The 13825-nt window shown below is 35.5% G+C and overlaps 1 protein-coding gene across 10 annotated transcripts in view; it reads right to left on the reverse strand.

Annotated features, from left to right (window-relative positions):
- The window catches only part of TBC1D5 (TBC1 domain family member 5), a 599010-nt gene that overhangs the window by 284630 nt on the left and 300555 nt on the right, over nucleotides 1-13825 (reverse strand). For all 10 annotated transcript variants that reach the window (XM_061427849.1, XM_061427904.1, XM_061427893.1 and 7 more), the window contains one exon: nucleotides 8778-8841. In XM_061427849.1, the coding sequence (XP_061283833.1) occupies nucleotides 8778-8841 (64 nt within the window). Of the gene's footprint in view, nucleotides 1-8777; nucleotides 8842-13825 lie in introns of those variants that run through there.

A 13825-nucleotide genomic window follows, 5' to 3' on the forward strand; every position in this document is an offset into this window, starting at 1 on the left:
TCCACCCTCTCCCAAATCTCTCAGTACAAAGAAAAGTGGCCCCTGCTCAATTTACAAACAGAATACAAAGGAGAGACGCAGGCTCTGGGGTGGCCCTGAGGTGAGGTGAGGGCGGGAGAGCATGAAAAGTGAAGGAGTTACTTTGGAGACTATAAACTGATTCCTGTAGGAGAACAAAATCCAAACCGCCGGAGCACTGGGTCTGGCTCCGTGACAGTGGGCCTCTGCCACCCAAGGGAGCCTCAGACCTGGAAGCAGGCTGGGAGCTGGAGCAAGAGCTAACTACCCTGTCGCGTTTCTACGGGTTCAGAGACTTGGGCACGTCACCTGAATTACTTTTCTAACATTAAACAAGGAAGTGGAAACACATCTCTGAAACCCCTTGAGAATATGTCAAGCAGACTAAACTACTTCTACATCTATCTCAGAAGAGGGCCTCTACGACCCCGGAATGAGAACGAGGCCTGTGTGTTTGGATGGAACTAGGACATCTTTTACATTTCAAATGGCCAGTTTCTGTTCCACAGCAGGTTTACTGACTTCTCCTTTATTTCTAGGCACATGATATTCATTCTCAATTATATCACTATCAACTGTTTCATACAATTTGTGCAAGAGTCACATTTTCAACTCCCAGGTAAAACTTTTGATCACTGATTTAGATATATCAAACATCTAGGATACACTGAAACCTAAAACTTCAGTGTTGTCAAGATAGCAGTTCCTGCAAAGTAAAAATGTCACTGCATTGAAACAGTTCTATGTAAATGCACACGCAGGAGACTGTCACTGACAAATATAAGGCCAATCGAATCTACCCATTCTGAGTAGCCCAAACCCCTAAGAATGCATTGCTAGAACAGAAAATAAAGACTCTTGGTTCATACTGTTCACCACATGGAAAACTCCTGTTCCTCTACTATGTCTAGCAAACACACCTCCCTCCTAACCACCACCGACCCTCACTGGCAACTAGCCACCTGGCATTCCCCTAGTTCTTGGTGAAACGCCTGCCCTTGTTGCAGCAGCCTTCATCTATGCTAGCTGAGGGCAAGACGGCAGGCTCTGTGTCCCTCTCTGGGTCTAGCTCACTGGCTGGCCTATAATGGGTGGAGAATAACGGAACTGCAGAATGACTGAAGATATTTAGCTCTCACACTGTAACAGCAAACCTTCATACACCCACACACACACACACACACACACACACACACACACACACAAATGTCAGGAAAGCACTTGTGAACACTCTGGAGTAATAATAAAAAATAGGATTATTAATCACTGCCAATTTCCCTCAAAAGGCAAGGTAATCTGATACAGAAAAGAGAGAAATGTTAAATATTAATTTTTATTGAAATATTCTATGTAAATTTCATCCTTAAATTATCTTTGAGACTTAGACATGGTCCATCAAATCAAACATCAGAAATTAAGCAGTATAATGAACTAATCATATAATGTATCAATAAGGATATAAGCAAGCTATTTGTAGAGTGTTTAAAAATATGTATAACTTATCACTTTTAAACCCTAATTCTATGCATTATATTCTCAAGTTAAGAGTTCAATAACACAGTTCAACATTATTGATCAAATATTTAACTGAATCTCCCTGTCCCCAAAAAGCGCAGAGTGCTAATAATACACATTACAGATGGTGGCAGTGGGGCTGACGGGGCATTTCCACCAGGAACCCAGGAGGAAACTTAAGTGCTTCCAGGGGACAGGGCTCACAGTGAGGCTGACTCAGAGCAGCTTACTCCCGTATTTCAAATGTATGCCTGTCTTTTCAAAGATAAACATTTACACAGCCTTGGATGATTGGAGCCTGCAGTTAACTTTGTAAATAAATATGAAAAAAAAAAGAATTCCCCAAAGCCTGGCTACAGACAATAAAAAGGGCTTGAAGGGGCTTCTGAAGGAGAGGAACTCAAACTGTTAACATGTATGATCAAGTCAGTTTGGGTTATGTTAATCTGAGGCTACAAATGCAAATAAACCAGTTAGTAATTTAAGTGAAAGGTTACCTATTTTCAGAGCCTCAAGTGATCAGTGATTAGTTCAGACAGATAATATGTGAGAGAGAAACGGCGCTACTGACCAGTTCCATGGCCATAAAAAATAATAAAGCTGCTTGAAGAGGATATACTTCATCATTAAAATGTGATTTTTTTTCTTCTTCTCGCAAATGTGGTTCTATTATGGAGATAAGAATTAAAGGTAATATTCTGATTTTGGTTTTCAAAAAATAAAATGATTAATTTTGTACTCTCTGAAATTATCATTTAACTGTGCTACTTGAACACATATGAGAAGAAGAATTAAGAACATTTGATAATGTTAGGCTAAATAGAAGTATCGGTTTTCTAAATACTCTTCCTCTATAATCTATAGATAACTGTAGCTATTTATAGATCCGACCTTTTACAGATAACTATAGATATTATCCTTAAATACTCATTTATTGCCACTATAGAACTATATGGGGCTTTCCTTGTGGCTCAGGTGGTGAAGAATCCGCCTGCAATACAGGAGACCTGGGTTCGATACCTGGGTTCGATCCCTGGGTTGGGAAGATCCCCTGGAGAAGGAAAAGGCTCCCCACTCCTGTACTCTGGCCTGGAGAATTCCACGGACTGTATAGTCCATGGGGTCGCAAAAAATCGGACATGACCGAGTGACCTTCACTTTATAGAACTATATAGAATTTTAGATACATTTTATATATATATTTTTACTATATAGAACTATATAGAATTTTAAAAATACTTTTCTGAAATGAAGGCCAACTTTGTTAGGTGAAAAACTTGATTAAAACTTTAAGGAATTTTGGAAAAGAGAGACAAAAGAAAGAAACTGGCACGGTCACTCACTACGCGTCAGGCGCTGGGTCCAGCCGCACAGGCTCTATGACAGAGGAGGTGCTAACACTCAGCTTCACAGACGAAGTGACCAGGAAGCAGGCAGCTTGACGGCCTTGCTTAAGACCACTCAGTAGAGGTGCTGGAGCCGAGAGGCAAACTTTATAGTCTGTCTTATTTCTACCTGTGTGCTTTTTCCAACTTGTTTCCCTAAATTATGCATTTATTCTTAAGAACTTAAAGAGTCAGTGTCATACGATTACACAGATTCTCAACAAAAGACAAGCATAACGTCAAAGTGAGGAAAGAAGTGTTCTAAGAATCAGGAAAGAAACCCCCAGTCCAGACCCTGTTCTCTTATCTATTTATTAACCTACGTCCTGGAGAAATGGATGAAACGGCAAGGCCTGAGGACCTTCAGATGAGAGAGTGAAGGGGCCGGGAGTTCCGTCCCGTCTCCTCCGTAGGTACTGTCACGGAGGGCATGCAGCCCGCAAGTTCACACTTTGAATTCTGACGCCAATCTGATGGTGTTTGGGGGTGGGGTCTTGAAGCCACTGTCCTCAGGGCTGAGTGATGGGATTAGTGCCCTTCACAACAGAGGCTCTCAGAGAACTTTCTTGCCCCTACAGCCGTGAGAGAACACAGTGAAAAGATTTCATCTATGAACCTGAAGTGGGCTCCATCAAACACCACGCTTACCAGCATCTTAATCTTGGACTTTCCAGCCTCTAGACTGTGAGAAATAAACTTCTATTGTCTATAAGCTACCCAGTCTCTGGTATTTTGTCGTAACAGCCCAAACTAATACAGTATGACTTTCACAATCATGTTTCTGTAAAAACATATTACAATATGCTTCTGTAATTCCATATTCCTAAAAATAACGGATTAACAAATTTATATCATTCCAAGAGTATAAGCGTAACCCAGACTTCTAATTTTAAATTCAAAGTACACTTTTGTCCTATTAGTTCTAACGTTGTGAGTCACTGCTTCACTTCCATTTCAACAGACATATGACCCTCTTACATACAAATGGGGGAGAGGTACTATATCAAAAATAAATGTAAATGACGTAAGGATACCTCCCACATCCTTTCAAATTATTAATCACATGTAAATAGGACACATAAATGTCTTTGCAATAAAACCTGAAGTCTAATTTTTACAATTTCCTCAATGACTGAAGAAAGTTTAAATTAATGTTTTCTTTACTTATTCAGAAAAAGACAACTTTTAAATTCAAAACGTTGAATCAACTATATTAAAAAAAAAAAACAGAAAACTTATAACCAACTTAAACCAATTTGAAAAAAAAACTATTAACCCACTTAAACTTTTAACTTTGGACTCTAGGAGCTATAGAAAATACCATTTGAGAAAGGGAGGCAACCTTGGAAGCTCTGGTCAATATCAAGAAATAATGCGCCTGTACGTCAGCACCAAGTGGCTTTTCATTTTCCTTCCTTAAAAAGAAAATAAAATATATAAAGAGCAAACTTTTCCCTTATTTAACAAAAGTCCTTTTGAGATATGAAACTTAATCTTTCGTTAGAGGGAAAAAACTATGGAAGCCAAAAAGTCTGAATGTTTCTTAAATTAAAAAAACAAATAATGTGTAGTTTGTAAAGTATTCAAAGACTATAAATTTTTCAAGGCTCAAGTCACCGCATCATGCCAGCTGTAGGATCTGTTAATCCAAATGACATACGTAAGTATTTTGCAGCCCCTTTTTGCATCCAACTACCTGCTTTTTAATTAAACATCAGAGCTTCTGACTAAATTATTATAATTTTTATTGATTGCCTATAACTGAACAATCACTGGTGGTTATTATTTTGAACTGTGTCTCTTGGAGTCAACATTCTATTTAAGTATTATTTGAAAAGTATCCAATTGCCAAAATCCACAAGATAATACATTTTTTCTAATGCTGCAGTTTGGGAAAATACACTCAGAAATAATACCATGTGAGATTAAATTGTAAAAATAATTAGGGTCAGCTAGATGATCTACCACTGAATACAAGGAATTAAAAAAAAATCAGAGTTAAATAGACAAATTTATTTTAAAATAATCTACAATAATTTATATTCCATCTTATGCCATTTATGCTATGCCAAGATGTTGTCTGAAATCTAAGCAATATTTTGAGTTTCCCAGAGAATGCCAATAACTGGTCTGAGTTTTCTCTAAACTGACTCTTAAAGCAACAAATTTTCACGTGAATTTGTGGCCACATAAACACAATCTAAATCTTATAAAAAAGTGAGGCAAAATGATGTTACTTTTATACTGGTAATTATAATACTATACTTTAAATAGCATTACATTGACTCAAAAACCATATACAGTTTCAATGAACTTTTACAGAATATCATAATTTGATCAATAAAGATATTTAGAAACATAGGGTAAAAAAGGGAAAACTTAAAAATGTTCACCTTCAATTTATTTCATAGGTCACTGTTATACCATCTAATAAGATAATTAAAAACATGCAAGCAGCTGGTACTACAGCTAAACAGATTAATGTAATAGTCTGTAGTCATATGCGCTGGCAAGGGGCTCGCCTCTTTGGAGAGGAGAAGGTCAGCTGCCCTTGGGAAGAGGAAGGGGGTGCAGGAGAGGGCCCCCGCGACGTGGCCCCATGCTGCAGCCACTAAGGTGAACGCAAACCACTTCTCTGCTTTCACACCGAGCAAGGGTCTCTCAGTTTTAATGGTGAAATAAGAAACAGAGAAAGATTATTTAATGACAGAAGACGTTAATGCTGGTCTTTAAAAAGCACAGGATACACTGCATGAATCAGTAATATCATCTCAATTCTTCTAATCTTTCCATTTTATCACATCATCTACAGACTAGTTGGAATACAAACAAATTTTAACAGAAACTTCCAAAACAAAGACTTAGTCTATTACCCAGGCATCATAAAATCACCCTACTGGTGCCTTAGGAGTTAAATGCAGCCGTATGCTATCTGAATCAATGAGGCAAAACCACTAGAGACACAAATCCAAAGTGAAACCTCAGAGCCTCTGAAAACAAACCTGTGAGCATTAGGCGCATGGGGCTGTTGTCAGGGCCCACTGATTGCAAATTTCACATCTGTCAAAATTCCAAAAACCTACCCCTGAACTTCAATATTCGTAATAAAACATCTTCCTTTTATCTCCACTATGTGTACAAGCTTATTACACAAAGCCAACCTGGACTATGCATCTGAGACAGACTATTGAGCCTTGGGCTTAGCTTGCTCTCAGTCTCTTTCTGGGCTTCCCAGGTGGCACTAGAGGTAAAGAGCCCATCTCCCAACACCGAGCAGGAAAGAGGCACGGTTCGATCCCTGGGTTGTGAAGGTTCCTTGTAGGAGAGCGTGTCAACCCACTCCAATGCTCTTGGCTTGGGAAATCCCATGGACAGAGGGCCTGGCAGGCTGCAGTCCGTGGGGCTGCAAAGAGTCGGACAGGACTAAAGCAACAGCACACAGCACACAGTAGCCTCTCTTCTGCTGAAAACTTCAGTTATTTTCCTGTAGGACATACGGCTTTTAAATCTTCCTTTTGGTGTCTCTATATTGGCACACTGTAAAAACCTTCTACAATTTCAGAAGATTAACAATGATGACGATGATGAGGATGGCGTGGACTGGAAGATAAAGGCAGTCAATGCTGATTCAGCGTTTGGCACCTAAGAATAACCCATGAGCGCCTTGTAACAAATGTACTTTGTTATTCCCACATTCGAGGAGAGGAGACTGAGACTAACACTTGTCCAGAGTTTCCATGTGGAGTCAGGGTGTGAACCGACATACTATGTTTGCGGTAATATTAGCAAACAGAAAACAAAACCACCAAAACAGGAAAAGGCTATGCCCTCTTACAACTGACAAGCTAAGACAACAATAATGTAAACCAACAACAGAGAGAATATAGACTTAGGTGACCACGATTGAATTCCAAAGCTAACACAAGCTCATCATGTGCCGTAAGGGGCACACACGGCCGGCTCAGTGAGCACTGGGGCAGCGAGGTGCCCGTTCACCTGCGGCAGGCATGCAGATGGGTGATAGTGATCCATAGCTGGGCACTAAGACGTTCCAAAGCCTTTATCTTATGTAATTCTAGCTCAACCTTTAAAACGGTTGTGAGAAAGAAGCAGATGGGACATTATAACGTCCATTCTACAGATAACAAATTAAAGCTAATTGTTAAAAATAAATAAATAAAGCTAATTGTTATCCCAGACACAAGCATATATAGCTTGAGTATCCTGGTACTAGGTTGACAGTCAGAATTATCTGTGAAGAAAGATCAGTATTTCTGAGATGGTCTAAATACAAAGGTAGATGTGTTAGGCTAAAGGATATTTGAGGGTTGAAATATTCACATTTTTCTAATTAACTATTTCTCCTTGCTTTAAAGAGCTCTGATATTAATGGAAAAATAATTTTCATTTTTGAACTTTACTGACAATTCTGTTGCCACTGTAGTGTGATTCTGCAACAATTCCTAGGTTTTATCTGTTAACCTGATATGAAAATAGACCCTAGAGCTGTGCTTCTATGAAGTCTGCCATTTAACCCAAGTGTCAAATTCACAAGTAAGCTCATTATATTGTAAGAGCTATTGCCTACTCAGTAGAAAAATATTCATTTCACACCTTAAATACTATAATACTATTTAATAACAGCACTGGCCTGCCAACTATTAAAAGCTCATTTTATATACTGTACTACCTGAGCTTTTTATCTTGCCTTTTTAATTACAACAATAAATTAATATCCTACCATTACAACACTGACAGGCATTGATTAAACTATATTAGTTAACAACATTAGTATTTATTGTGCAAAGTTGCATTAGGAGTTCATTTTCTAAGTACAATTATCATTCAATAATACTAAGATACTTTAATCTTCAAACTACTCAAGAACAAAATAAACTACAAGATAACACTGCCTTCATATTAACATGTTTCTCTTAACTTTACATCCATTAGTTACTATAGTTAGCTAAACTACAAAAGTAGCTGTGAAATTCAACAATAAAATCGATGCATACACATGGACTTCCTATTCTTTGAAATACATCTTGATTTTCCTTTTGTCTTGGGTTTTTTTAAACAGTATTTATATCTAAAATGATACTTCTACCATAGATTTCACATGTATTATCATCTTAGCATTCCTCAGTTACATGCCAAATGAGCACTTACTTAAGTATCGTTTACAGGGAGTTCCCTGACAGTCTAGTGGTTAGGATTCTGCCCTTTCAAACTGCTGGGGCCCTGGTTCAACCCCTGCTTGGGGAATTGAGGTCCCACAAGCCACACAGTGCAGTCAATAAATAAAGAAGTGAATATCTTCTATATTTGTCTACTTTTTAGGTGTGATTAACATGTTTGGATAGAAGATTCTACCTATTATTTAATATGTCAATTCCAAGCTTTCTATTACACTTCACCACTCAAAAAAGGGACTGGGTAACTCCAATATTTATAAGGTATTTTGTTAACGGAGCCAAACAGGACATTAACAATAGCACTCAATGCAACTGCAGATTACGTTTTATACACTCTGTATTAGCAAGAAACTTAAACAAAGGAAGCCTTTAGTACTGTAACAGATATACTGGAAAAACAAAAGCAAAATGGATTATAATGAAGTTTAATACATGTATACATGGGCATTCATTCTAATCATCCTACTCTAGGGTAACAACAGATATTTACAATGACTCCACCTACTTGATAAGTCTGCAGGACAATCTTATACCACAGCATTCTTTACATTTGTCACAGTTTTAAAGCATAGGTTATAGTTCCTTACTATTCTAGGATTAGAAGCCTCTAAGGTTATGTATCTTGTACATTACCTTATTTTATATCTATGTATTCATCACGTACCTGTAGGAATTAAAAGTCCCATCAGAGTCTAAAGAACTTGTTCTTCCATTTTGATTTGAATCTCCTGGAAAAAAAAAGAAAGAAAAGAAAAACACTGAAATAATGGAGATTATAAAACTGAACATTTCAGTTGAAAAGCTGCTGTGTGACAGCTCCACGCAGTATACTGAGTCAGAAAACACATATTCCCTTATCTCTCCCCCAAATAGCTTTTGTAATCAGAGCCCTTTAAACCAAAAGTTCATTTTGACACTAAAATACAGACTAAGACCACCACTCGTAACTTAGATAGGAATATTACCAAAGTAACTACAAATAGGAACAAATGAAGTATAATACAGACATCTTCCTATGAATCACAAAACCCAAACTTGTAAACCACTAATTCAGACACTAATGACTCTTTGCTAAGGTGTCCTGTCCAGTGGAAGAGCTGAAGAGAACACGCATACAGCCCACGTGGCCCCTCCCCCTCCACTCTCCAGGAATCTGCTTTGCAGACACGGACACAAGAAAGTTGAAGGGTGGTGACTGAGAATGCATTCTAAAGAGCTTTTATTACACCTTAGCAGTCTTCCCCAAACTTTATGTTTTAACTGTGGGCAAAGGCTCACCTGTTTAAAAAATCAACATCTAAAGTTATTTCTGCCTCATGTAAAACATCAAACTTTTAGGAAGAAAAACTTGTCCATAAAAGCATATTCATAAAATCAGATTAGAACAAATTTATACCTATCATTTTAAAGATCATAGAATAAATTTGCTAAGTAAGTTTTAAAAACTGCTACAATATAAAATATATATTATTGAAAGAAATTTAATTTTAGCTTAAAATTTTAAATATATACTTAAAAGTATAATTTTTATGAAAGCACAGATACTACTGTTAAATATATCACTTATTCTTAGAAAAAAATTAAATCGATCAGAATCTGATTACATTTTATACTCCTAATTTTTATAATGTAAATTTCAAACATCAGGTTAGATTCACATTTAAGATATTTAAAGCTTCATAATTTAATGATTAATCCAACTTTTATTTATACTTTTAATCCACTTGAACATTCTAAAGTATCACTGAACGTCATCACAGTTGTCCTGGTTAGGTCAAATAGTAATTACAGAGCTTTCCATTTAGAAATGAGATTATTTTAAGTAATTGAATATAGCATTGAAGGTACCCTACTACTATGATTATGCTGCTCATTAATGGTTTTTGAAAGCTAAAATGCAATTTTAATGATAGCTGCCTATTTTTCTTTGCATGTTTTATAGTTGACAGATAAGTCAAAAATGTTGGTTCTCTTCAAAATCTTTGCTGTTGCACCTAAATTATTTAAAAGAATGAAAGTGGTCTGAGCTCAATTACTGAACTTTTAAGTCTACGTTTTTTTAAAAATACACTTACAGGCTTTTCTTTTTCATTAAACAAAAACCTTAAAAATGATTACAGCATTCGAAATGTTGCCAAATTTTATAGAAGAAAATTATCCAAAACACTTAAATGTTTAAGATCAATCTAGTTGAGTATATTTTGTTAATTCTTTGAAAACATAGGTTCCATAAGATGACTCACAACATACTTCATTTGCTTTTCAAAAAAATTAATAGCATTATCATAAATAAACTAAAAAATTTAAGGAAAATTAGTCTCCCTCCGTCTTGTTAAGTGAAAATTTCCTACAACACATGTTATTAACAGCTTGCAGACACTTCCTGTGAAACGTTCCACAAGCAGTATAGAATAAGTACCATATCATACATTTAGAATGTGAGCTTTCTTCTTCAAAAATAAAGACTATGATTATTTAAATACGTAAGATCTCACCAATGGTATATTCTTGCCCTCTGCTTATATTATCACAATAAATATAAAATACTTCAAATAATTAAGAGATTTTCAGTAAACACCAAAGTTTTGTCATCAAAATACATCACAAAGGTTTCCTTCATTTTATACCTGTTTGGAAATGAATATATCGCATTAAATGTAACCTTCCAAGGATGGTAATAAGGAAAAAAAGCAGTTTTTCTTTCTCAGAAACATACCAAATAAGGAGTACAATCGTTTCTCTAAACAATATTAGAGAAAAAGACTTCAAGTTTGCTGCATGGGGAAAAGGTAATAAAGTTTTAAAGTGGGGAAAACTGCTTTGTTCCTTCAATTCTCCAGTTGAAATTAATTACAGCAAATGTTTATGAAAACATCTGTTCCTTACAGTTATAAATTCTTAATCTTAGTATGGACGGCTCTAGATTTTTATTTTGGAAAGAAACTGTCTGACAATCGAAAGGTTTACAAAAGAACAGGCAGGATTTATAATTCTGCAAAATTACATATACAGTGTGCTATATCCAGTACAGATTTGCATTTGTCTGAAACACTTGGATGAGCTTAAAACTGGTTGTAACCAGGAGAAATCAGAAGAAAAACAGAAAAGTTCAGTTTTCATTTAAGCTGTTATATAATAAAAACATATTGTATCACAAGAAAAGAATAACCTAAGAATTAAAAACAAATGCTACTTTACTGTCAACATAGTTTGGAGGTAAGTATAGTAAATTAAGTATTAATTTTATCAGGGACTTTAATAAATCTAATGCCATTATAACCATGGGAAGGTAAATGTAGTGTTCCTCAAAAATAACAACAGAGGGTGCAAGAGAGTTTAATATGATGTTTTCCCTTGCTGTTCTGATCCCTGAACTAAGCTGTCAGGTAGCTGTAACTGTAACAAGGATACATGGGTTGCTTTCAGATCTTCCCTTCTCTCCCTCCCACCCTCCCTCTCTCTCTCACAGACACACACCCGTAGGTGCACGAAAATGCATTAAAGTACTCTCACACAAAGACCTTTAAATGATCCAACAGAACAAATGTGTTTTAAAGTAAGAGTTCCTTTCACTTGCTGGAAAAGTAATTTTAACAACAGAGTAAACTTTAAAACTACAATTGTGATTTTAAGGTGTTTTCAATATTTAATGTAAACTAACCAAAAAATAAACTCCATATATTTATTGAGTAAATTTTAAATAAATATACAAATTATATACAATAAACAGTGTATAAACTTTGTGTGTTGCTATATATATGTATAAGACTGTACAATGTATATATTTATAGGAACAGTTCATCAATTACCTGTGACCATTACAGTTTGAAATTTACATAACACATTTATTTCTCATTAATTGGTAAGTAACTTTGTAAAATGAGTTCACAACATTCATAATTAAACAAATTTGCCTGATTTGAAAAAAAAAATGCTCATAGCTATATTGTTTTTAATGAGGATACAAAGAGCATATAGTATTTTCCGTTTGTAATTAACATTCTACCTATGTATCTAACTTGTTAAAACCATAATATGTATAATGATGATTTAAATTTCAAAAATAGAATAAATTAAATTTGGACTCCTTTTTAGCATTTATTGCAGTCATGTTGAGCTAAGAGCATTTATAGTATCTGTGCAGTGTTGAAATCACGCTAAATGAAGGTTTACAATAGACTTCAATAGTGCTTTTAATACATAAACATCTGCTTTGTAAGGGAGGACCAAGATTTTAAACTTGGTTAGATTAAAAGCAAGCAGAATAATGCTATAAACAAGCATATCTACTCAATTGTGCCATCAGCTTATACATAAAAAATCTAATTTTAGGGTATCATATCATACTAGGTATGAATTCTGAAAAGTACAACATAATTTTAAAAAGGCTGACTTCTAAATTGTCAGAGAAATATCATCAAGTGTGTGTGATAAATTATTAATAGTAATGGGAAAATATTTGGTTAAACTAAGTTGAAAACAAAGCTATGAATAGCCACATTTTTAGTTATGATGGATAATATGGCATAAATAAATAGTGTAAACACCTAAAACTGTGTGAGTTTTTAAATGAATGAGGATAACTACTGAAATGTTTTACTTAAATTTAAAATCCCATTCAAAGTGAACAATACAAAAAAAGTCTATAAATTAAGCATATTCATGTGCTGACATACAGTTACGGCAAAGGATAATAACAGTGTTGTCTCTGAAAACAGTAGCCACAGAGTATTACATTATCTCAAGAATCAGGTGAACAATATGCTAAGTCAGTTATTTATGGCGAAAATCTAGGACCACACGTTTAGGTTTAAGAGCTAGTGCTCAAATAAATGTAGGAAATTTGTTTATTTAATAATTATTCTTTTTCTCTATTGTTAATCTGTCTACATTCTAATGATTTAATAGGCATATTTAGTTCTCTACATAATATTTTCAGATTATTAAATTAGATAATGAAACTCAGATGTAAAACAAATGCATAGCAACTATTTGAAATAACACTAAGTGGACAATTTTAATTTAAGAAGATAATACTTTTGTTATTCCTATTAAATATTAAACAGAATTTTCTTGTTTAAAAGAAAGGAGAATGGCATCAGCAGAGTGGCAGAATATACAACTCTAAATTCTCATCTTCCAACAGAAACATCAGAAAACAAGAACTGTCAGAACAAACTTCGTACTGACTTTGGAAATAGTCGAAGATCAATCAGCACCAAATGAACAAGGAGTCCAGAAAAAGGCAGCCTGAAAGCTCTGTGGGGTTTTGCTCCACCCTCATCCTAGATCAGCAGCAGCTGTGGACAAGAAAGCTAGTTCCCAGGGTGTGCAAACTGCACCTGGTCCCAGGGCGAGCAGAGAAGACCATATCTGCAAAATACCGTATAAATCAATGCTAACTTGTTAGGAACTACCTGAAGAACTGACTGAAGATGTTTATCTCCTTTTTCATCTAACTAATAAAAAAGGGGAAAAAAAAAAAAAGGCAGGCTTTGTTTGCTCTTGAACACACTGCAAGTCAAATTAAGAGTCAGCAGACACCTGGGGCAAAAGATTACAACCAAACCATAAAACAGACCACCCAAGACCTGGGAAAAAAAATTAGCAAGAGTTTCTTTGAGAAATTAGGACATTCAAAAGCACCTGTGCATATAGGGGAGTACAGAAGGCTACACATATGCCCAGGGCAAGATGCATGGTGATGCAGAA

Source organism: Bos javanicus, chromosome 1 (genome assembly GCF_032452875.1).
Source record: "Bos javanicus breed banteng chromosome 1, ARS-OSU_banteng_1.0, whole genome shotgun sequence".
In the NCBI taxonomy this organism is placed as follows: Eukaryota; Metazoa; Chordata; class Mammalia; order Artiodactyla; family Bovidae; genus Bos; species Bos javanicus.